We start from the raw sequence: 25463 nt of genomic DNA on the forward strand, positions 1-25463 counted from the left end.
CTAACAACTAAACTAGCATATCCACCATGAAAGCTAGTAAATTGTAACTAATTTTGACCGGACAAAATGTGTAAAAATGAAAATTGAATGAATACATTTAATAAATGTGTTATTAGCATGCAATTAGGCGAACGAATACAGTTTATGTAAGTGTGTAAATTATTCATATTTTTTATCATTCATTTTCTTTTCTTCATTATCTTTACCGTCAAAATTAATGCATTAGTGTATAACCATCCTACAAAGTACAAACTATTTTAAAGAACACCAACTTAATTATTAAGTGTATGTTTAGTGTAAATATTTATATTTAAAAATCAAAACATGTTATAAAAAAATAGGTTATAAATCATCCTACTCCTACATGCATAAAATGTGGCTAATTGCTATGAAACAAAATAAAATAACAGACGAATCAAAATATGTGTAAAAGTTACAAAAAAAAAATAAAAAAATAACAATAAAATATGTCTAAAATTAGCGGTTACAAAAAAATTACAATAAAATATGTCTAAAATTAGCGGTTACAAAAAAATTACAACAATATCAACATCATCACACTCCCGATAAAAAAGTAAATAACAAAGAAATTCTCCTAAAAAAAATGTAGGAACTAATAATAACAAATATATAAACCCTCTCAAGCAACAGCTAATCAAACTTTACAAACTGAAGTTAAACTTAACTAAAAGAATAAGATTAATCTTCTCCCCATAACACAATCTATAATAGGTTGGCATTCTCAAAATTTAATGCAGTTGGCGCAATTCCACCACAATGCTGGATCATTTCTTCTTTAAGTCTGTTAATTTCCGCTTCAGTTGTTGCCTTTGTGGCTGCATCTGCTGATTCTAATGATGTTTTTCTGAGTATTGAGATCTGTTTCGAAAGGCTCTTAACCTGTGCACATCACATACATGTCAAGACCACATGCTCAACAGACATTCATAGCAAATCAAATGGCAAACACAAAAGAAGATTGCAGCACTAAACCTTTCTGAAAGGCCATCGAACTAATCCTGCCTTACGGCAAATTTTCTTCATGACAGTGGGGCATAAGTTCACTTGTTTCGCTGCTTCGTCAATAGGTAAATGAAAGTAATTGCTAAAATCACTCAATGTCATCCTTCCTGCTCTCTCCCTCTGTGCAATGCGCCCAAAAACAATAGGATAACTAGTCAAAAACTAGAATGTTTTTCCAGAAAAAAGAAAAGACCAAAAGCACATGCAATACACTTCTTGAATTTTCGTTATATTATTCTTGCTTCTGAAATTTTAAAATGACAAGAATAAATGAAAAAGACCAAAAACACATTCAACACACTTCTTGAAATTTTAAAATGACAAGAATAGTGTAACAAAAGTAAAAATATAACCTGTGCTGCTAGGCAAAGTCTAGGAGCTTCTTGTTCCATGTCATCAGCTTGTGCTCCTCCTACAAATATTTTAAAGATTGAGACTCAGCATAATACTATGAAAATAAATAAAAATACTACCTAACAAAACAAAAGAAAAAAAAAATGATATTGTTTATAAACCATTATTATAATAAGTTTTCTTCTTCTTGTTTCATCGAGTCACATAATTACAACAAAAATGAAATTCTCACAATGGTGATCGAAGCAAAAAGAAAAACATGACAAAGAGATGAAGAGCAACCTGATGGATTCAAATCAGTGAAGTCATCATTTAGATCATCAGTCCAGTCTAGTCCAACGCAGAGGGCCTCATAATAGACAGAGAGATGTTCTTGCAAAATAGTGTAGCCTGTTTTAGTTTTCCCCTGACAGTACTCTACTAGGAAATGCTTGACTTCATTAATGCTTCTACTACAAAAACTGATAATAATCCCCCCACACCCAAAAAGAAAGAAAGGATTACAAAAAAGAGAAAAAGAGAAAGTTTAATTTAAACTCTAAAACATATAAATAAAACTTTGTTTAAAAGGGTTAATATTTAAGTTGTTGAAGACATCATCGAATGACATGAAAATAAAATTAAGCAACTCTCTTTAACCAAATATGATTTTAATTGGTAATTCAAAAGCAATTACCACAGAAAAATAAAAGTAGAACCAAGGCCTAAAAACGTACTCAATCATTTCATATTGATGGTTGCTTGAAGAAGGGCCCCCATTCGTGATATTCTTATAGTGAATTGCATGGGTAACAATCCCGAGCCTTCCGTGTATCTCAAGCTTTTCGAAGTTAATACCTGCCAAGCATCCAAATATATATATCAAATTAAAGAGAATGATATTGGGGTAACTTTATCATAAAGAAAAAGAGAAAAGAAGAAGAAGAAGTAGAATTGTGGGTATTAAACCATTAATTTTGGTAAAACAGTTCAAAGCTAACCATTAGTGTAAACTATTTCTCTCAGGACATGACAGCAACTGCAAAAAAAGGGGGCTTGTGTTTGGGGCCAATACGCAGCAAGTGCCATTACTTGGTTGGGATTCTGAGACCCCAAATTCTCATTTGTCTGCTGACTTTGATCCATATTCACATGCATTTGTGATGAACCCGCTTCAAAGTTCTCTGCTCCTCCATAGGGAAAATTATTATACACCAAGTTATCTTGAATCATTGGATCAAATTCCGAATAGGTAAGATCATTATTTCCCTGTTGAACTCCATGATAACTTTGATGGGTGAGTGCAGTATTACCCTGTTGACCTCCAGGATAAAAACTTTGTTGTTGGGGCAATGCAGTGGCTCCATCATTACCCTGTTGAACTCCATGATGAAAATCACTTTGTTGGGGGGGTAGTGCTGCACTGGCTCCATCATTAAAGGTTAAATCGGCTAGTGTGGGGTTGCTGAAATTGAAAAAGCTCGGGCTCATTGGAGCGTCATATGGGTCATTATATGGAACAGCAAACCTGGGATCCCCCATGCATGCGTTAATTAGGATGAGACACAGAGAACTTTATGTTTCAAGCGGGGGAAAATGGAAATGTGAGCGATAACAGTAGCGGCGCCAAAGAGAAAGCGCCGCTACTGAGGAAGGGAGTGCGATTACAAATGTGGGAATTTCAGACAGAATTCGTTGATAATCTTGGAGAGACAAACGAAACTGTGAAAAGGTTTGTCGGAATGGGAATTATATAAGGGACAAAGGGGCGCGAGAGGTAGTTAATTACCGTTGGAACAATGATGTCGGTCCGAATGGAAATATAAGAAACAAAGAGGCGCGAGAGGTAGTTAACTACCGTTGGAAAAATGAAGTCCGTTGAGGCTGGGATTTTAACCATTGAAATTTGAAAGTACCAGATTTAATTTTTAAAACTAAATAACATATCCGTGCGACTATTTAAATTTAATATTTATATTTACTTAAAACAAATTGCATAAAAAAAATTAGGAAAAAATAATGAAAACATGCCTCGTGGCTCGTACTCTCCATTGTCCATTCTACTATAAGCCTTCCCAAAAACGTAGCAGAAACGCTTCTGCTAGAAGGCTGTGGATTAAATTAATTAATTAAAGCAAGGGTTTGGTTTGGGTTTCATTAAAAATTTGAAATACTTACGTTTAACACACAAAACGCTTCACAAGGCCGTTGATTTTACAAGCTGAATTTGGGAAACAAAACGACAAAACCACAGTGGAGCAATTTTTATCAGTTACAATAAAATTAAGTATTAAAGATTAAATTGAAAGTTTTTTTTTTTGAAATTATTTTAAAAGTTTTAGTAAAATTTTTGTTATGAATTCAAAAAATATCTTAAAAAATAAAATATTATTTAAGATGAACTAACGACAAATTATTTTAAATTTATTTTGATTGATAATATTATAGAAATATAATGTAAAATAAAATAATAATTTGCCTTAAATTTGATTTTATGATATAATTAAAGGAAAACAAAATTTTTAAATTTATTTTAATTTATTTGGCATGAGTACATTTTTAAGACGATAGGTTTTTTATTCTTTTAATTTTTTTTATATTTAATATTTTAAAAATAAAATATAAATTTACCATATTTTTAAAATAAATAATTTCATATTATTTTTAATTTAGTCTTAAATACTAAATTGTATTATAATTTTAGTCATGCAAAGAATAACAGTTAAAAAAAATATGAAGTTTACGTGTATAAGATCACAAGGAATTTAAGTGATATTGTTGCTAATTTAAATAAAATAAAAAATAAAAAATTATATTGAAAGTAATTATTCATACAAATAAATATGTTTTTGTAAAAAAAGTTATTTTTAATTAAATATGATTTTAAGATAATATATTATAATATGTCTTAAATAATAATTTTCATTTTAAATATAATAGGAATAAATAATTCCTTTTTAAGATAATGTTTAAAATAATCTATAAACAACTTTTTCTTAATACTTAATTATACTATAATTTTGATTTATAATATCATACTGATATAGATTAAAATTAAAAATAATGGGTGTTATGCCTTTCCTATCACCAAAAAAAATCAAAATAATAAAAATTTATGTATATAAGACCACAAAGGATCTAATCTAACTGATAAATTTCTGTAACCAGAATAAATCTAAATGATACATTAATAAAACTTGTAACCACCAGTGAAGAAAGTAAAATCATCGCTAAAATTATTGTGGAAATATTCACACTTTTATTGTTTATTTAGTTTTAGATTTTAAATCCATCTTTTAATTAATTTGTATTTCAAATTAGTCTTTTATATTGTTAAATTGACAGAAACAAATTTTCAAGGCTAAGTATATTTTCTTGAAGACTATCGCCTAATTGAGTCATTGTTTTATGTAGCGAAATATCGTTAGTCCCACCGGCCACACAAGAGTTTCACAAATTAATCCATTAATAACATTAATAAAATTGAAAATTGAAAATAGCGGCGACGAACATTTTAAGAAATATTTTTAAATTGAACACTGTTGAGCAGCACCAGTAATCAAGACAGAGTTCAAGTACCTCTTGTATTCTGATTTTTTCTTAAAATTATTTTGAAGAATATTAATTAAATAGTTAAAAGTCAAAAAATAAAACAAAAATAATTTAGATATATTCTCTAAATTTGATTCTAAATATAAAAAAATAATTACAATTTTCAAATTCTTTTTAAAAAACAAGCTTCATCAAATAAATTTTTTATTTTTTATTCTAAAAATAAAAAGTTATTTTTTAAAACAGATTTCAAACAAGCCCTAAGTTAAGTTAGATGTTTATAACTTCGTTTCAAGTTGTTGTTTCAGCGGTGGTTTCCTTTAAATATCTATTCTTTTAAAGGATATAAACTTATATCATTTTAGATCCTAACCGTTGATTTCCATCCATCAACGATTACAATCTATTGGGTCAAACTTAATGGGCTAAATTTATTATTAATTAATTAATAATTTTGATCCAATAAATTATAACCGTTGATGAACAGAAATCAACGGTTAGGATCTAAAATGATATAAGCTTATATCCTTTAAAGTGACAGATGTTATTCCCAAGGAATGGGAAAAATATCTATCCTTTTAAAGGATATAAACTTATATCATTTTAGATCCTAACCGTTGATTTCCATCCATCAACGATTACAATCTATTGGGTCAAACTTAATGGACTAAATTTATTATTAATTAATTAATAATTTTGATCCAATAAATTATAACCGTTGATGAACAGAAATCAACGGTTAGGATCTAAAATGATATAAGCTTATATCCTTTAAAATGACAGATGTTATTCCCAAGGAATGTGAAAAATATCTATCCTTTTAAAGGATATAAACTTATATCATTTTAGATCCTAACCGTTGATTTCCATCCATCAACGATTACAATCTATTGGGTCAAACTTAATGGACTAAATTTATTATTAATTAATTAATAATTTTGATCCAATAAATTATAACCGTTGATGAACAGAAATCAACAGTTAGGATCTAAAATGATATAAGTTTATTTCCTTTAAAATGACAGATGTTATTCCCAAGAGGAATATGTTATATAAATCTCTAATGAAAATTTTATGAACATTATAAGTTATTAATTATGCATCACAATGATATCAATAACCAACATGATAAACCAGATAAGTTTTACCAAAAAAAAAAAAAAAACCTAACTATTTAAATTTTCACTTACTTAATCAAATATATTGTTGAAGTTTTAAATTGAATTTTTTTTTCAAATAAATTAAATCAAAACAAGTTATAAATAAAATAGGTCATGAACCCTTAATATATCTCATGAGTAATTTATACCCATATAATCATCCGAGTCATTGTTTACGAAACCTTTATAAATGCCAAAATACACTAACCTTTTGTTTCATAATTAAATATATAATAAAGTGGGGTAAGAGAAACAGTAGATGCGGCTTCATAGGTCTATTTTTTATTTTATTTTTCAGTACATTGGTGTATGATTTCACTTTCACATTTTCTTTCGTAGTATTTTCCTTTGTTTAATATATTTATTATATTATCAGTTTTTTATTTATTTTTTTAAAACTTCAAAAAAGATGTTATTTAACATAAATGAATTTTTTTATAAAAAAAAGCCAATGAAAATTAAGTCAATTATAGCATGAATAAAAGATGGCAATAAAAAATAAAATAGAGTAATGACGTTCCGTCCCCACACGAGATGAGATGAGATGATCTGAAATCAAAGCAAGGGTTTGGATTGCAGAAAGTGGAAATGAAAGCGTCCGCATTATCGTCACTGCTTAGCTTGAAATGTTTGTATGTTCATCAGCACCACACACACACTCGCACCTCTAAGACCTTCTTCTCCAACTCTCTCTTATTCTCTACCATCAAATTCCGCAACCGCAACTCACAAATCCGATCAATAATGGCTGCATCCTTCAACTCAGAACAAGCGCGGGCCCCACCAGCTATTCCCATGCCCACTCCCCCTGTTACCAAGGCAACTTCTTCCTCTTCCTCTTCCTCTTTCCACCTACAAGATGGTACTTATTCCTTTTTCTTCTTCCTCTTATGTGCTTCTTTTCCTTTCAGTTCAAGATTGGCCTCTGTCAACTCTCTGTCACCCCCGACAAAGACAGGAACATCGCCCACGCCCGCGCCGCCATTCAGGATGCTGCAGCAAAGGGCGCTCGCCTTGTTCTTTTGCCTGTCAGTTTTCATTTTTTTTTTTTTTTTTCAATTTTGCTTTTGCTTATTCTGCGTTGAATCATGCATCTTACTTAGTAACTGAAACCGTCCCTTGTCATGTCAGGAAATTTGGAATAGTCCTTATTCAAATGATAGTTTTCCTGTCTATGCTGAGGATATTGATGCTGGTGGCGATGCTTCTCCTTCCATTGCCATGCTCTCTGAGCTATCTCGTCTCTTGAACATCACCATTGTTGGTGGTTCTATACCAGAACGTTCTGGCGGTCGCTTATACAACACTTGTTGTGTCTTTGGCACCGACGGAAAGCTAAAAGCCAAGCACCGCAAGGTTCCACTTCTGTTATGATCACATCTCCATTTATAGATAGAGTATGATTATAGTGGATAGTTTTATTAGGAAATAAACATCACAATAGTGGATTGTTTTGATTTAGTTTCGGTCTCTTTAGTCGTTGCTCTAATGGGTTCCTATTATTTTCAACTTGAATTTTGTTTATTTAAACTCTCATCATATGGAATAAAAAATGATCAGGAGAGAAATAGTTTTTTCATTGCACTTGTGTGCTAGAGGCAGAGCTTCCTTGATAGAGCTCAAATCCCTTGTTTTTCTCCCATATTAGGTTGCAAATCCCTTGTATGTACATACCACTAACATTAATATTTCATAGTTAAACAGAATCTGGATGGTGAGTAATTCATGAATCAATTTTAGCATTTCCTTTTTTGTGTGATTTCTGACATACCAGTTTCACCACAGATCCATCTTTTTGATATTGACATTCCCGGGAAGATTACCTTCATTGAATCAAAAACTCTTACTGCTGGAGAGACTCCAACAATTGTGGACACAGGTCTATAACATATTCTTTCATCAAACATTGAAGCACATGTTCCCCGGTTCTATCTCTATCAGTCATGATGCAGTTTTTTATTCTGTGATTATGTTTGTCATCATGTAATTGAGAAATGGATATTCAAACCACAGAGCTGATACTAATATTGACTTGCTGCAGAGAAGGATGAGGAAAGGAAATGATGAAAATTGTTATTATTGTTGTAGTGTTGGATTAACCTCTGGATTGTTTAGCTTCGTACACTCTTCCATAGCTCATCTTGTACTTACATTGCCATCTTATCTTATGCACAATTAGTAATTGTATTCTCCTCTGAGGGGCGATTTTGTTGAAAACCAGGTTTCATGGTTGATCTAGATAATTATGTTCAGAATACATGTTTTTACTGGCTTCTCATGTTTGTGCTTGTATATGTGTTATAAAGGAAGAAACGTTTATTGTAAAGAACGCAGGAGATTAGTACAGAAGGGGAGAATAAGGAAAATGCTAGTTATGTTTGTAGAATTGTAGACTAGTTTTATCTTGCATTTTCTTAATAAAATTGAAGAAAAAGGAAAGCAACCACGTAAATGCTTCTCATCCTATCATTCTTTATTTGTAGAATAGAACTTCTTTTCTGACTACCATGTGTCACGAGAGTGGTCTAATTTTTCATTCTTTCTGATTATTATTATTATTATTATTATTTTTGTAATGAATTTTTCCATGGTTGGGTAAAATGATTGTAACAATGGGTTGATTCATGCAGAGGTTGGACGCATTGGCATAGGCATCTGTTACGACATTCGGTTTCCGGAACTAGCAATGATATATGCAGCAAGAGGTTTGTCTTTTGCATTAATTTGCTTGGAAACAATTACTTTTGTTGTACTTGTAATTGGTTGGGAATGATTTGAATTTTCCAAGGTGTTCATTCATGATTCCTAAGTTCTATTAGCATGACTAAGTAACAATTTTGTTTGCTTGGGGTGGATAGAAAAGGAGAAATTGGTTCACATACGTTGGGCAACATTGCCTCTTAGTGTATATTTTATTTCAGTGATATACTAAAAGAAGCTTCAAATCCTTATTCCTTGGTATGATATTTCATTCCCTGTATCATGTTATCTGTCTATTATTCCACTTATTTGTGCAGGCTGTAACCTGTTAGCTTCGCTTGTGATTAAATATCCAGTTGTGTTGATTTGTTTCCAAGCTCTTGTTATTTTTCTTGTTCTTAAGTTTTGGGAAACTTACAGTAGCAGCTTTTGACTTCAGGTGCTCACTTGCTTTGCTATCCTGGGGCATTTAACATGACAACTGGACCATTGCATTGGGAGTTATTGCAACGGGCAAGGTGAAAATAAATTTGACTTAACATACATATGACAACCTGAAACATATGTTATGCTACTGTTTCTTTTAAAATTTACATCCCTTTATTGTTGCTTTAAGTTTCCAGTATGCTATTCATTCCCAAATAATGAGCATGCCAGTTCCTGTCTGGAAACAACCGCAATAAACTTGATTATTTAATGGGCTTTTGCCCTAGCTACATCCATTACATTGGACTGATAATTTGCTGAATCATATTTATCATTTGTAATTTGAATTTATTGACAAATATAACCTTCGTTATAGGAATAGCGAGAAACTTATGATAATAATTCGCAGTTGGAATATATAACGGGGTTACTTTTCACTTTGTTTTCCTTCCATTTCTTCATTCTGACTCTTCCTTATCTTTGACACCGTGAACTTCTTTTAAATTCTTACAAAAATATTTTCGATTGAGCAATAATGACTGATCTACATTCCGTTACTAATCTGTGTTTTGCTTCTTCACATGCAGGGCTACAGATAATCAGGTAATGACCCCTTGTTTTTGAAACTAGTGTGGAATTTTACCTGATGTATATTTTATTGTTAAATGATATCAAAATCTGAAAATCATATGATAATTTTTATTTATTCATTTGGTGGAGTTCTTGATGGATGAACCAAATAACGATCTTAAAACATTATATCTAAATTGGGAGATGTTTGCACTGTGTAAGAAATAAGTTAAAGAAAACTACCGAACCAGTAAGGAATTTAGTATGAATTTGTGATAAGTTCTCGAAAGCAAATATTCCTCTTAGTGTAATCTAATCTTGCCACTTAGATTGTTTATCCACAGATGAGCAATAAATATTGGAAAGACTTTGTGACTCCTATACGTAATAGCAAGAAATGGGGGTTGAGAAAAATGATTTGTCTCAGTATTTTACAGTTGCATTGGCGGGATTGATGCAGTTGATTGTGTGATTATAGCAGGGTTATAGTTAGGGGTTTATCTGTATTTTCTAACCATATTATATCGTGAATTGCTAATTCTTAAGCTCTGAGAATACTAGTGGATGTACTTACAGAAATTCATTATTGACAGTTATATGTTGCTACCTGTTCACCTGCACGGGATACTGGATCTAGTTATGTGGCTTGGGGCCACTCAACTCTTGTTGGACCAGTAAGTAGATCCTTTATGTGTAGCTTTCCTTGGGTAGAGCCATTAAAATGTGCTGATTATGGAAGTTGGTATCATATTTTCTGAGTTTTAATTATGAATAGAAGGGGAAATATCGTTTATTGTCAGTAATACTTCTGAAGCTGACTTGCGCACAAAAACTTACTGTGGAATATATCAATGTGGCAGTTTGGAGAAGTTCTGGCTACCACAGAACATGAGGAGGCAATCATCATAGCAGAAATTGATTACTCAATATTGGAGGAGAGAAGGTTTTCTTTTCTTCACACTACAAATATCTCTTTCACATGTTTAACTTCTGATTGCCAGTCGTAATCATTATTAAATATTTTCGTGATTTAATTATTCAGGACAAATCTTCCTGTCACTAAGCAACGTCGAGGTGATCTTTACCAATTGGTGGATTCTCAGAGGCTGAATTCCCACTGATGGGATCAGGACCTTTATAATTGTGACATCTGCCTTACTTTGTATGTCACAAGAGCTTGCAATCTGTCTTGTGGTCATAGGATGCTGTGTATTATTGCTGATATGGTCAAATGGAACCCAAACCCTGAAGGGAAGAAATAAATAAATGAATTTGTGATTACTCGAATAGTTTGTTCTGTTGTTATGTGTTGTAATATTTCTCAATTAGAGTTGGAATTTGCTTGGCCTTTGAGGGAACGAGGGTGAGCGTGTAAAGAGGTAGTGGAATGTATGATCAGTGGCTCCAGATTCATTGCAATGTAACCTGGATAAGGCTATGGGGAATCAATTATGTGCAGCTGCTGCCCGATTCACAAATCAATGAATTCAAGATTGTAATCTACAATCTGAGAAGTTGCGTTTCTCGGAAAGCACCAGTTCTGAATAAAATCTATCACCGAAATAGATGTGAGGACTCGTTTTAATCAAACCATCCTTAATCGCGAGTGGTCCGAGTAGGCTGAACAATCAACCCTGTTGCTCTCATGATGAGAATTTGAGCGCGAGTGAGTGGAGATGTGAGTAGAATATGGATAGAGTGAATAAGTTTTGCATTAAAAAAGAATAAAAACAAGTTTTACATAAATTCAGAGGATTCATGAATCTAATACCGTGGTGTCAAGCAGTAATGATTCTTAAGTAAGCTCTTAGCTTTATCCCTGAAACATCAACAATCAATTATGTAAATTATTACAAGAGTGGTGGGATGACCAAATTTTCATCAATAATTAGAAAACTGGGAATGCTTTGTGTTTGATGATCGAAGGTAAAGGAACTCCAGCAATTAAATTCTTAATATTGAGAGAAGATAAAGTCACCTCATTTCAGAGGTTATGTGAATATATGATCTATTGTTATCGGGTTGAATATGTAATCTAGTTAAATCTTAAATATGGGCAGACCGAACTGGTGGTTGAAGTTGACAATGAACTGTACGAGTTCATTTATAAACCATTTTTTATAAAAAGATGGGTCATTTTCAATTTGCTACTCAGGATGAGGAATGCCCAAGGCACGCGTCATAAGTCATAACTAACAAGCGCAACAAGGGAGGGACAATAACTACATAGATGCAGTGCACGTGACAATGAAGTAGTCAGAACAGACAAAAAGCAGGCAACTCATGCAAGTACCCGTGGATGCAGCATACAAATCCCTCCGACAGACCTGTCAATTGTCAGAGCCAATCTCATTCATTAGGAACAGGGGAAGAGAGACACGATCTGTTAAGGGGACAAAAACCTTAGCTATCTAGAAAATAAAAATGCGAGTCGAAATTAACCGTTAACTGATAATCATTTATAACAGTTTATTTTTTTCTTTAATATAATGCATAAATTTTAAGAATACCTTAATTACTTTGTTTTTTTATTTGTTACTAAATTATAGGTTTTTATAATTGGACCAAATTGGATTTTAGACCTTTTTGTATTTTTTTTAAATTATAAACATTAAATGAAGATATTGTTCAAATTAATAATTATAAAATATAACTCGTAGTTTTATTGATATTGAATGAGAGTATAATGAAAATAAAAGGATGGAAGAATCTGTTGACATTTATCAAGAAGATTTGGACTTTGGCATGACTTGGCATTGGAGGGCTGTTGAACTATGGAGTTGCATTTGAGCTTGAATCTTGAATTACCTCACTTGACCAAAAAGCTAGTTCGTTAGTCTTTCTCCATCAGAGTTTATGAGAAATTTATCTTCTCCTATTTCTCAAATGTGCGATTTTTTATTTTACATTAGACAGACATTTATTTACTCATCCAGCAAAGTCACACTTCTTTTATACTAGGAAGTTACTTAATTTGTTGTCTGTGTAGAAAAAACAGATGTCAAAATAAAAATTCTAGAAATTAAAGTAAACAATTTTTTTTAATACACCAAAATTAAAAATTTGGAGTAGTGGGAGTCTAAGGAAGGCAAAAAAAATTAAATTATTTTTTTAATAAATAATTACGTAAATGTAGTTGTTTTGAAATTATTTACGTATGTTATCAAAAAAAAAAAAATTATTTACGTAGGTATAGTATTAAAACACGCCTCACAAGGGCGTGACCGGTTGGAGAGAGACACTTCCCATTGGGGCGTGTTTGAGGAGAGAGACACTCCCTATGAGACGTGTTTCACCAGGTGCTGCCACGTGGCACAAAAATCAACAGTTTGACCGCAAAACTTTGGAAGTCCATAACTTTTGACTCAGGAGTTAGAATTAGGTAATTTTTTTTATTTCACATAACTTTTCAAAATCTATGTAATGACACCTCATTTGACATATTTTGTCTCTCGAATTTTTTTTTGAATTTACAACAATAATACTATAAGAACTTTAAACCCAAATTAATAAAGAAAAAACTATTGTCATGATTAGAAACATTCCTAGTAAAGATCCTTATGATTATGATAAGTTATGATAAGGTTAGGTTAGTTGCAGATATGTTGTCATTCCCATTAATCGCATGCAATGAATATGACTTATTTTATCAAAATTAATTATGTATGTCTATGTAGCACCGATACGACACGCGACACGTGATACGACACGACACGACACTCCTACACGTCAATCCTAAAAAAATATAAATTTTGACACGTTGGGACACGTTTTAATATTAAATAATATTTTTAATTTATATAGCATATATTTCATTTAATATTCAATAATTTAACAAAAAAATGAAACTAAATTAGTAATATCAATCAACACGTTATAAAGGTGGAAGATTTAATAAAAAAAAAATAAGAACTGGGATGACAGAGAGAGATAATATCAGATAGAGAGATCAAATCAGATTGGTGAGAGATAAGAGAGAAGGAGATACAGCAAGACCGTAATAGGAATTGATAATAATGATGCTAAGATGATCTCTTATCTATTTAAGGGAAAAAAAGGCAAAAAAAAAAGGAATTGATATGATCAGGTGGAAGCTTTATTAATATATTTTATTTATTTTTGTAAATAATTTTTTTACGAAATTGCCATTTGACCATGTCGAAAAAGTCAAATTCGCGTGTCGAAATGGTCAACGTGTCGAGAATGTTGACCGCGTGTCGGACACCATGTCGGAGCGTGTCGGACACGACACTCCCTGTTTTTTGGAGTGTCCGTGCTTCCTTGATGTATGTTATTGAGGTATATAGTAAAAGTTTGAAGGAAGAATTTTATTAAATTTATAATTTTATCCGGTTAACGATAGTGTTAATATAACATCTTGAATATATATCATAGGAATCTTTTGACTCCCGTATAAAACTAAGAAGTCTTACTTTCTATTTCAGCTGCTGATTTCCTTTTATATAATAGTTATAGTTTATTTAGAATTAATTAATTAATTTATATAACTTAAAAAATTATAAATGTTAGATGGAAAATCTCTACTATTAAAGAATCAGAGAAAGTTCTAGCAAAAAAAAAGAATGAGAGAAAGAATAAAGAATATAAAATTAATAAATAGTAAGGAAGCTTTATCAAAAAGAATTTTTTTTTTTAGAGAAATAAGAGAGAGAGAATAAAAGAGGGGAGTCTTGGAAATTTTTTAGGAAACTCTATTAAAAGAAAGGGTAAAGGATTTCTTCAGTCATCGGAGATAAAGTTATCTCCAATGAGCTCAAAACGACGTCATTTTGGGACAAAAATCAAGGTGTTTTTGTAATTATAATATATATTAGGGTTATATTAGTCTTTATCATTACAAATTTTTAATCTTATAATCCAAAACGACGTCATTTTGAGCTCACTGTAGATAATTTTATCTCCGATGACTGGAGAAATACTTTTCCCTAAAAAAAAGTGGATAAAGAAAAAAGGTTAAGAGCAACGAAACTTTATTAACGAAGAAAGATAAAAGTGAACATTAAGGTGAGGATAATTTTTTTTCCTGTCTTTGTTTTAAAATATAAACGATATGGTAGTGTTATTTTTATTATTTTTTTCCTTTTCTTTCTCTGAGATACCATATTCTAGTTACTGAAATTTATATTTACAAAAAGTAGAATTCTATAATTATATAATTTATATGGAGAAAATGTTTGTCATTTTAAATAATACAAAGTTGTTTATCAAAAAAAAAAAAACACAAAGTTATGTCATTTTTAATAAAACTATGTTGTTTTGATTTATTTTTATCATACTCATAAGGATCTTTACTATGAATGTTTCTAATCATAACAATGATTTTTTGTTTATTAATTTGGGTTTAAAAGTTCTTATGGTATCGTTGTTGTAAATTCAAAAATTTTTGTGAGAGACAAATATGTCAAATGAGGTGTCATTACCTAGATCTCGAAAAGTTATGTGGAATAAAAAAATTATCTAATCCAGACATCTGAGTCAAAAGTAATGATGGATTTCAAAGTTTTAATGTCAAATTATTGATTTCTATGCCACGTGGCAGTACTGGTGAAACACGCCCCATAGATGAGTGTCTCTCTCCTCAAACACGTCTTAATGGGAAGTGTCTCTCTCCAACCGGTCACGCCCCTGTGGAGCGTGTTTAATTACTATACCTACATAATAGTTTCAAAAAGGCTACATTTGTGCAATTATTTATTTATTAAAAAAACAATATTTAAATTTTTTGCCGTCGAAGGAACCCACTTGCTCAACCAATCCGATAAAAGGTAATATATTTATACTATTTCTATATTTTTAATTAGTTTCACCCATATTTCATTTTTTCCCTTTGGTAACGAAATAAGTATTCCCGTATCACTGAGAAATGTGCTTCTAACTAGGAAAATAATTACGGTGTTACAGGATTATCAAATACTTGGTATATCATTTACTAAATATAACAAAATGCTTATCTTTTATGATTATTTTCAACCATATCCTTTTTTTTTTACTTTTGTTGTAAGGCAGTAGGTACTCCCTTCGCACTAAACTGGGTACTGTAACCTTTTACGAGAGTTAGTCACTCGTGCTTAGTAAGGGGAAAATAAAATATAGATGAAAATAATCATAAAAATAAGGATAATAAAAATAGTTTATTTTTTTGCTATATTTAATAAATAATGTATATAGTATTTGATACTCCGATAGCATTGGAAATAGATTTTTTTGACCACTATAGTCTTTTTTTAATAATTAATTACCAAATTTACCCTATTTATAAATTATTTCAAAAATTTAACCTCTCCAGAAAACATAACACCAATCTGCTCTTGTTTGACCGTTGACCATGAAGTCTATCGGGTATATTTTGAAATTTTTTACCTACCCGGGTATATTTCTTGAATCTGAAAAATATTTAAATTATTTACTCGGGTAAAGAGGGGTGTACCCGGATAAATAATCATACCTTTTTTTTGCAGTTTCTATTTTCTACATGTATCGTGCCTTAGTTTGGTTTCTGAGAAATTCTAAGAAGGCTAGTAGAATGTTTTTGTTTATTTCATCTTGTTTGTGTGTATGTAGCTGTTCTACGCGTGTACTCTTTACTCTATTCTGCTATATACTCGTTCCTACTTTGGAACTTTGTGCTGTGATCCTGTAAATGAATCTGTTGATTCAGAATTTGTCTTTGTCGTTTGATTCTATTCGGCCTTAATCATTGTTTCAGTGATAAAAAGATGATCTTTTTTTCTTCAGCTATTGAGCGGTTAATCTGCTGATCCATCTTTCTAATGCTAACAACTCATCATGATGCGTCACTGCTTACAACTAGAAATAGATTAAACAGAAACATGCCCTAAGAATCATTAACAGGAGAAAACAATTCTCCTAGAAAATATTTTCCCTTAATTAAATCATTTAAATGAGCCATTTATTTATTTATTTTTTACGTGGAAAGCCTTCGTGATTGTGGCCAAAACTTCTCGAATCCAAACACAATTTCTTTATGGCGCTTTCGAACAGATCCCGGAAGAATGATTGAAGCTATTCCTAGTGAGAAAAATAAAAATAAAAATTGTGGGGAGGGACTTAAAATTTTTATCCTTGACCCGTCTCGTATTCTAAATTAATCACATAATATGTCCAAATGATTAAAGCTCGTGGAGATACAGAAGAGAATGTACTCGGCTCATATAGGTAATTAGGATATGCTTAAATTTTTTTTAAAGTTTTCCCTTTTGGCACAGAAATTTTTTCTTTGGTCAATTATAAATCACTTATTTTTCTCTTATACCAAACACACCCTTATTGAAAATTTCCATTAAATTTATCAACTCCCTCCTGCTTTGAACCCCCTGGCTAACTACACCACAAAATCTTGAGCACTGTCCCTACCAAATATTAAATCCCCTGAAGATGCATTACCATCAGACGTCGAAAGTACATAAGATAAGATCATTGTTTTTGTTGTTGGAAGCTAGCCTCACCTTGCCTAGTTATAACCATATTCTAACAGGTATCAGCCTTCAATGAAATTGGTCATCAGTCTATTGAGACACCAGTTGAAGGACCTTTCTGTGACAATTAATATCCTTTTTCCTTATCTCCAATATAGGGTGCACAGATCGGGTGTGGGTCATGTATGTTGCGTGTATGATAGTTTATGTCTTGGGGCAGCTAAACATGAAGGAAACCAAATATTGGAATACATGTGATCCTGACAAGTACAATGGAGGCAAATCCTTGCCTCCCTTATAGCTAATCGCAGTGTGGTGGGGTTTGTTGGATCTTGGTGTTGGTGTAAGTCCGATCTTTCCTTTTCAATATAGTTAATCATGGTTTTTTTCTTTCCATATCTCAATTAATTGGCATATCCACGTGTTTCGTGCCTTGTCGAATTGATCGGGTAACAAGTGCTACCTATGAAGGCTATGCTCGTGAGATGGCAATGGAGTAATCGGTACATGCAGTTACGTGTTATTTGGTCACGATCACACGCACGATTTGATTGTTATGAATGTTTTAGTCGGGTTGTTTCGTTTCTCGTGTTCACTTAACAAATGAAGCAGAATTTTTAGGCCCGTTTAGATAATTGTCTTGCTTGTAAACACTTAATTATGTGAAAACTTACTTTTGACTGAAGTTTGGACCAGAGAGGTAGATTAATTGAAATGCACATAAATTCACCTGCATAGTGCAGTGTTGCAAAAATAAAACCATAATTAATGTGGAATTGAATATATTAAGAGGAAAAGATAAATGCAGTTTATATACAATTAGATATTTTATTGAAAATTAGACTAGCATTTCAATGAAAATGATTAAAATTTGTCTGGACATGTGTCTTATATATGCATTTTGAATTAGCTAACTTCAACAATTAAATGTAAAGAGACATATAAAATAAGTTTTCAAGGATTAGTCCACTTTGCACTTTGTGTCACTTTACAAAAAAAGAAAACTTAATTTTCAAGAGGTATCAATGCTCAATGTGACACAAGGAAACCTGGCAATTTCAGCTAGATGCTATTTAATATATGACGTGGAATTTGTTTTACATATCATTCTGCGAAGTGTTCCATTAAAAAACACTTATAATTTTTTTTTTTTTTTTTTTTTTTTTTTTTTTTTTTTTTTTTTTTTTTTTTTTTTTTTTTTTTTTTTTTGTATTTAACACAGCTAAGTTAGTAAAAATGCATGTACGATTCACGAAATATTTGGTAAATAACTTATATGATTCAACGAACAATTAATATATATTATATTTAAACAGATATATTTTATATAATATTTTTAAAACATTTAATATTTAGCCAAATTGGTGTGGCTATAAGAAGAAAAAAATATATGTATATAATTTAGATGGTGTGATCTCAATGAATAAGTTATGTTGCATTATATCTGTTCTTTAAAAATGGTGAAGATTTTCAAGTTTTCTTATTATGATCTAGACAATAATGTATATTTAGGAGGAGGAGGAGAAGAAGAAGAAAGAAGAAAGAAAAAAAATTGATACTCAAATCAAGCTTGATGCCTTAGCAAAATCAAACAGAGTTGGAAGTATCAGTAGGTTCAAACAAATAAGTTAAAATGACCCAGAGTTGGAAGTATCAATAGCTAAATCCTAGCTATTGTCAATTTATGATTAAAAGCGGAGGTACCTAATTATTATTATTATTTGAGTTGATTTAACTATTTTTTTTGGATAAAATACTTTCTTGTTTTTTATATTTTATCAGGGATAGTCAGGATTTGTAACTTAGCTTGACACTATATCAAAATAGGTTGAGTTTAGGAGATCAAATTATATCATTTAATTTTTTTTTCAGAAATTTCAAAATTCTGCGTGGTAATTAAATATTGCTCATATTGTAATACAATAGTTGACCTATTGAAAAGTTTACCAGAGGTAAACTATAATTAGACTCAACGCTCCATTGCTAAGAAGTGCAACAAGTCAATGCAGGCTCCTTGATTAGTATTGATGATGATTAAAAGATCAAATTTACAAGCTCTAGCTTATTAAGATACCACTCGTTTTCCATGATTAAAGCCTATCTTTGTCTGGTCCGCTTGTGTTTCTTTTTACCTTTTTACTGGCATTTCCATTTTGTTTTGGAACACGAGCTTTTATGACTTTCAAATTCCAAAAAGGGAAATGAATATTGTTATTAAAATAATTCAAACAATAGAAAGAAATTTATAATTATTAAGTTACATACAATTTTAGAGTATATGTGTTAATGTGACATTGGAAAAATTAATGAATTCACCCAAAAAAATAATGATGATAAATAGCTACAGAACTTGTAGGTATATAGTATTGATTATATATATATCATCAAAAGAAAATCGTTATAATATTAGCAAAAGCAAAGCCAGTCTCATAATCCTTAAGCAAAGGCATTAACCAATAATGGTAGAAGCATAACAATTTTTTTATAAAACTTCAATTGATAGTTTTGTTATAGTCTTTAATGATAGAAGCATAACAATTCTGCTTAGGAACATCTATTTACAATAATAACAAGTCCCAACAAAAAATAAAAATAAATAATGCTTTTTAATAAAATAATTACGCATTTATTACAGTTTTGAGAATAATTACGGATCTATTACACAATGTGACGCCCTCTTGGGCGTCACTCATCAGGTGTTGACACGTGTCATATTTTTTTTCCAAAAAAAATAATAATTTAATCATAAAACTTTTGAAGGCCATAACTTTTGACTCGAGTATCCAAATCAGGTAATTCTTTTTTTGATTCTACATAACTTTTCGAGATCTACGCAATGACATCTCATTTGACATATATTATTTCTCACAAACATAATTTTAATTTGCAAGAATGGTATTATAAGAACGGTTAAACCCAGAAGCCTCTGAGTTCTGGGTTTGTGATTTAATATAAAAAATAAATAAAATTTAAATTTGTGATTTAAATTTTTTATAATAATTTTTTTTTATTATAACAAAAATTTGGTATGTGATTTAAATTAAAAATAAAAATATAAATTATTATTAATATGGAAAACAAAATAAAGATTTGATTTTTGATTTAAACTAAAAAATCAATTTGAAAAATCTGTAGAAATAAAGGAAAAAATAAAATAAATATTCTAAATCTCTAAGAAAGAAAGATATTATTTTTGAAATTAATGGTTAATGCTATAAGCTTCTGGCTTATTATTCGTGGTCTGAAATTAATGATGCCTTATGAATATTTTTCAAAAATAAAATTACCTAAATTAGGCGTGATTGCCTCCTGATTGAAACCCAATTTAGACGTGATTGGTGATGTGTCAGGTGTTGACATGTGTCACATTTTTAAACTCAGAAGCTTCTGAGTTCTGCGTTTGTGATTTAATATAAAAAATAAATTAAGATTTGATATGTGATTTAAATTAAAAAAATAAATTTTTTTATTTTTATTATAAAAAAAATTTGGTTTGTGATTTAAATTAAAAGTAACAATTATTATTAATAAGGAAAACAAAATAAAGATTTGATTTGTGATTTAAACTTAAAAATCAATTTAAAAAATCTGTATTAATAAAGGAAATAATTAAATAAATATTCTAAATTTCTAAGAAAGAAGGATTACCCGATTTAAATTTAAATTATGTTTGTGAAAAATAAAGTAAATCAAATGAGATGTTATTGCGTAGATCTCAAAAAGTTATGTGGAATCAAAATAAGAATTACCTGATTTGGATACCCAAGTTAAAAGTTATGGCTTCAGAAGTTTTATGATTAAACTGTTTTTTTTTTTGAAAAAAAAAATATGACACGGGTCAACACCTGATAAGTGACGCCTAAATGAGGCGTCTCCCCTTTGGGTGTGACGACTTGAAGGAGCATCACATTGTACAATAAATATATAATTATTTTCAAAACTATAATAAATACGTAATTAATTTATTAAAAAACAATAAATTAATTTTTTTTTTGCCAGTAATAAGCAGAGCGTCCGATATTATTCCTGTTTTGCTTGGATAATCTCGCAAAAGTTACCCATTTGAGTAATTTGTCCTTCAGCAAATACATGTGCCCTGTTTGCTTAATTTTATCCAACGGGCCTAGTGATTAATCTAGATATTTATAGCTCCTACGCTCTAGACATTTTGGAATAATTAATCTTCAGTGTCGAATTTTCTACCAATCATTATAATCTGCATAATATACCAACCATAAGTAACCAATCTTGAGGCATATTCATCCTCTCTATATAGGAATTAGTCCATGATATAAATATTATATCAAACGACATAATTTAATGGCGGTATTGAATCTTACCTACAGGAAGATAGGAACAATTATTTAAATTTATAATATTTTATTAAAAATCATATATATATATATATATTCTGGTAAAACCCAAGTCTTAATCAGTGGGCGTAATCGAAGAATTTTCTAATAAAGCCTTTTAACTTCCTCTTAATTGAGTATAAGGAAGGAGGAAAAGAAACGAAAACGAAAAGTAATTGTGAGAATTTAACACTAAATTTCAGTTTTTTTTTAACAAATTAATAATTTCAATTTTAATTATTGGCGTTAATCAATCGAAAATTGCGAAAATTTTCGCCATATGACATTTATGTTGTGGCCTAATCAAAATCAATTATGGCTTGCCAGCTCAATTGTAATTTGAAACCTATTAATCGTACCCGTTTTCCTTTTTAATTTACCCACCACATATAAGCATCTATTTTTCATTAATTGGCATGTATTTAAAAACCTTGAATACCAAACAAAGAAATTAGAATTACAGTCAACCTGACACATTGAATGAAATAATATTCCAGAGCGCTCAACCCGTGGAATTTAATAACCGAACCATATTTGTTGCCATTCAATTCGCTCCACCATCCAAATAAAGAAAGAAAATAAAAAAACGCAAAAACTCATGCACGGGCTAAATTGGTAGGTAATCATCATCAAAATTCTAGTAGGAAAAAAAATTAAGTATTATTATTTTAATAAATAATTACGAACAGATAACTGTTTCAAAATTATTTATGGATTTATTGTATTCATTCACGTCCAAATTAGACGTGACTATTCACGCCTAAGTTAAGCTCGACTCCCAAGGCATTCACGCCTAAATTAGGCGTGACTCGTCTGGGGTTGACACGTGGCACAAAAAATTAATAGTTTAACCGTAAAACTTTATAAGGCCATAACTTTTGACTCGGGTATCCGATTGAGGTAATTCTTTTTTTGATTCCACATAACTTTTTGAGATCTACGCAATGACATTTCATTTGATATATTTTATCTTTCACAAACACAATTCAAATTTGCAACAATGATATTATAAAGATAGCACTAAAGTGGATTAACTCATCTATAAATAAGATGACATCAAATTTATTATTAATACAAAACACAATTAGCTCCTATTAAATACAAAACGCAATCAACTCCTATATGATTAAATTCAAAATTCAAATAACCTCCAGCAAATTTATTTGAATTGGCGACAATCTGTAACCAACTCATAAAATTACAACGCAATCAGCTCCTATTAAATACAAAACGCAATCAACTCCTATTAAATACAAAATGCAATCAATTTATTGGAAGGTTGTTTGAATCTTCAATTTTGAATTTAATGTTATAGTACCAAGTGTTTGAAAAAAAAAGTGTATTATTTAATTATTAGAATATATACAAATTTATATAATATTCTACCAAGTGTTTAGAATATTTATTTAATTATTTTCTTTATTAATACAGATTTTTCATATTGATTTTTGAGTTTAAATCACAGATAAAATCTTTATTTTGTTTTTGTTATTAATAATAATTTTTTAAATTTTTTTGTTAATACACTATATAATACAATTATTGCAAATTTGAATTGTGTTTGTGAGAGATAAAATATATCAAATGAGATGTCATTGCATAGATCTCAAAAAGTTATGTGGAATCAAAAAAAAAATTAACTCATTCGGATACAAGTCAAAAGTTATGGTTTTCCAAAGTATTACAGTTAGTAAGTTGACTTTTTTTACCACGTGTCAACAACAGATGATTCACGCCTAAATTATGCGTGAATACCTTTGGAGTCACGCATAATTTGGACATCCATAGTCACACTTAATTTGGACGTGAATGAGTGAAATAGATCTGAAGATAATTTCAAAATAGATATGTATTCATAATTATTTATTAAAATAGTAATATTTTATTTATTTTTTTCTCAATGGCTGGCTCACACATTTTTAATCCGATGCACGTATTTTTTCCATTTTTAACACGTGGGCCCTCCCAGCGGGAGCTTTGACGGGCGTACGGATACTATTGAAAACTTGACCACACAGTCGAATTCCCGTAACCTCTTAAACTTGATCACCGGCTACAAATTCGAATTTGGAGGATCATCAGAACAAAAAAGGGAAAAAAAAAGCAGATGCCAAACTGGCATGGGAATGAGAAGAAGATAGATGGAGATGCACGCGCGTGATGACACCTTTATAAAGCATACTTAACCCTGTTCCCTTCCCCTTCATTCTAAACTTGAAAGCGTGCCACTCTGCTCTCATTACTCTCTCTTTTTCTCTTTCTCTTACACAAGGAATCAATCAATTACCCTCTTCACGTTTTCTTCTCTCCTTCTTCTTCCTTCAATCATAACCAGTTTCACTCTCATGATCATTTTAAGCACCTTCCATGGTGGCAGCTTTTCGAACTCCCTCTGAGTTTCACCCCTAAAAGCACTACCCCACCATACTTTATTCCCTGTTTGTCACCGTTCCATTTCATCATTTCCATTTTCACCCGTGCTATTCCAATTTATTACTCACCCAACATGTACAACAGGTTCGAGAAAACACGCAGAGAACACAGGTTTTTAAACGATGCTAAAAACCCGTCTTTCTCTTCCACCCTACTCGACAAGATTTACCGTTCCATCGACGAAGGAGAGAGAAAGAGTGGAGATATGAAACAGAGTAGAATCAACGCGAAGTTCGACAGAGCCGTGGAGGAAGAAGAAGAGTTGGCAACTGCAAATCTTCGCCGTGCTCGTTTGCTTGAGAAATGGATGGATAGGAAGGTAAGCGAAAAGGTTGGAACGACAAAAATGGACAGAAAATCGCATCACGATCATGATCATGACCAAGATGTTCTGTTCTTCAGTTCAAATTCTAGTTCTTCGGAATCGAGTAATTCTGGATTATTATCATCATCCTCTGACACAGAATCCATGTACGGAGTGAGATCACGAGTTTCGTGTTTCGCTCCATCGAGGCCTAAACCAGTTAAGACAAGCGTGTCAGAGAGAACAGAGAAGACACACGAGGAGGGTTTAATCAAATCAAAATCAAGGGCACTGAAGATTTACAACAATCTCAAGAAGGTGAAGCAACCCATTTCTCCAGGTGGCAAACTCACCAATTTTCTTAACTCCCTCTTTACAACGGGGAACACAAAGAAAACCAAGGCCACGCTCGAAGACGTGAACGCTGAGAGAAAAGCCAAGTCAGGACAAGCCTCGACTTGTTCTTCAGCATCCTCGTTCTCACGGTCTTGTCTGAGCAAGACTTCACCTTCCTCAAGAGACAAGTTGCGCAATGGGGCTAAAAGGACAGTGAGTTTTTACCCAGTAAGCGTGATCGTTGATGAAGATTGTCGACCGTGTGGGCATAAATGCTTGTATGAAGGAGAAGACACAAGCTCAATGAACGTGTCTATGCCAACCGCGAGGAAAATTGGAAGGTCAACTCCTAAGAAGAACGAGGAAGAGGTCACGCGAGTGGAGGCGGCTGCTAGAGAGTTCTTAAAAGAGTACCATCGAAACCAGAAGAAGAGCGATTTGATTTTGAAGGATATTCCTATGAGTACAAACGAGGAGGATGAGGACGACACAGCAAGCTATTCAAGTGAGGATCTTTTCGAGCTTGATCACCTCACTGTGATGGGGAATAATAGGTATTTTGAGGAGCTTCCGGTGTATGAGACTACTCATTTTAGTACTAATCGCGCCATTGCTAATGGCCTCATGATGTAGTTCTGTTCAGTTGAAGCCTATATGATGTAAACTATATAATCATTTCGTTTTTTTTTTTTTTTAGTGTTTTTCTTCTTAGGCGGATGAATTCTAATTAATAATGCTTTGGTTCATATAGCAAATATACCTCGTTTATATGAGATGATTGTTGATATTGCGAATTATAAAACCAAATATATACAAA

The 25463-nt window shown here is 31.3% G+C and overlaps 3 protein-coding genes across 3 annotated transcripts; 2 read left to right on the top strand and 1 right to left on the bottom strand.

Annotated features, from left to right (window-relative positions):
• Positions 1-723: 723 nt before the first annotated feature.
• On the bottom strand, positions 724-2898 carry LOC133317119 (uncharacterized). Its single transcript, XM_061518943.1, has 6 exons — positions 2358-2898; positions 2094-2214; positions 1660-1838; positions 1377-1435; positions 994-1185; positions 724-900 (listed from the first exon to the last, which is right to left on the bottom strand). The coding sequence occupies exons 1-6, from the start codon at positions 2896-2898 to the stop codon at positions 724-726; spliced, it is 1269 nt and encodes a 422-aa protein (XP_061374927.1).
• A 3703-nt stretch (positions 2899-6601) lies between these two features.
• LOC133317101 (omega-amidase, chloroplastic) lies at positions 6602-11226 on the top strand. The gene is made up of 10 exons (XM_061518920.1): positions 6602-6887; positions 6980-7096; positions 7200-7424; positions 7854-7947; positions 8699-8773; positions 9208-9286; positions 9782-9797; positions 10358-10438; positions 10625-10707; positions 10807-11226. The coding sequence occupies exons 1-10, from the start codon at positions 6657-6659 to the stop codon at positions 10883-10885; spliced, it is 1080 nt and encodes a 359-aa protein (XP_061374904.1). The 5' UTR covers positions 6602-6656; the 3' UTR covers positions 10886-11226.
• Positions 11227-24079: 12853 nt separating this feature from the next.
• Positions 24080-25334, top strand: LOC133317161 (protein BIG GRAIN 1-like B). The gene has a single exon (XM_061518994.1). The coding sequence runs from the start codon at positions 24080-24082 to the stop codon at positions 25277-25279; it is 1200 nt and encodes a 399-aa protein (XP_061374978.1). The 3' UTR covers positions 25280-25334.
• The last annotated feature ends 129 nt before the right edge of the window (positions 25335-25463 follow it).

Source organism: Gastrolobium bilobum, unplaced genomic scaffold (assembly GCF_033153095.1).
Source record: "Gastrolobium bilobum isolate Gb01-03AN ecotype WA unplaced genomic scaffold, APGP_CSIRO_Gbil_v1 utg5255, whole genome shotgun sequence".
Classification (NCBI taxonomy): Eukaryota; Viridiplantae; Streptophyta; class Magnoliopsida; order Fabales; family Fabaceae; genus Gastrolobium; species Gastrolobium bilobum.

Bases quoted from the DNA above. Each gene is read 5' to 3' on its own strand.
- LOC133317119 (XM_061518943.1), bottom strand. From the start codon at position 2,898: ATGGGGGATCCCAGGTTTGCTGTTCCATATAATGACCCATATGACGCT. The intron at 2,215-2,357 runs GTTAGCTTTGAA...GATGCTTGGCAG, and splicing joins AGAAATAGTTTACACTAATG to GTATTAACTTCGAAAAGCTT. The intron at 1,186-1,376 runs GTTATATTTTTA...AAAACATTCTAG, and splicing joins GACTTTGCCTAGCAGCACAG to TTTTTGACTAGTTATCCTAT.
- LOC133317101 (XM_061518920.1), top strand. From the start codon at position 6,657: ATGAAAGCGTCCGCATTATCGTCACTGCTTAGCTTGAAATGTTTGTAT. The intron at 7,425-7,853 runs GTTCCACTTCTG...GTTTCACCACAG, and splicing joins TAAAAGCCAAGCACCGCAAG to ATCCATCTTTTTGATATTGA. The intron at 10,439-10,624 runs GTAAGTAGATCC...TCAATGTGGCAG, and splicing joins ACTCAACTCTTGTTGGACCA to TTTGGAGAAGTTCTGGCTAC.
- LOC133317161 (XM_061518994.1), top strand. From the start codon at position 24,080: ATGTACAACAGGTTCGAGAAAACACGCAGAGAACACAGGTTTTTAAAC.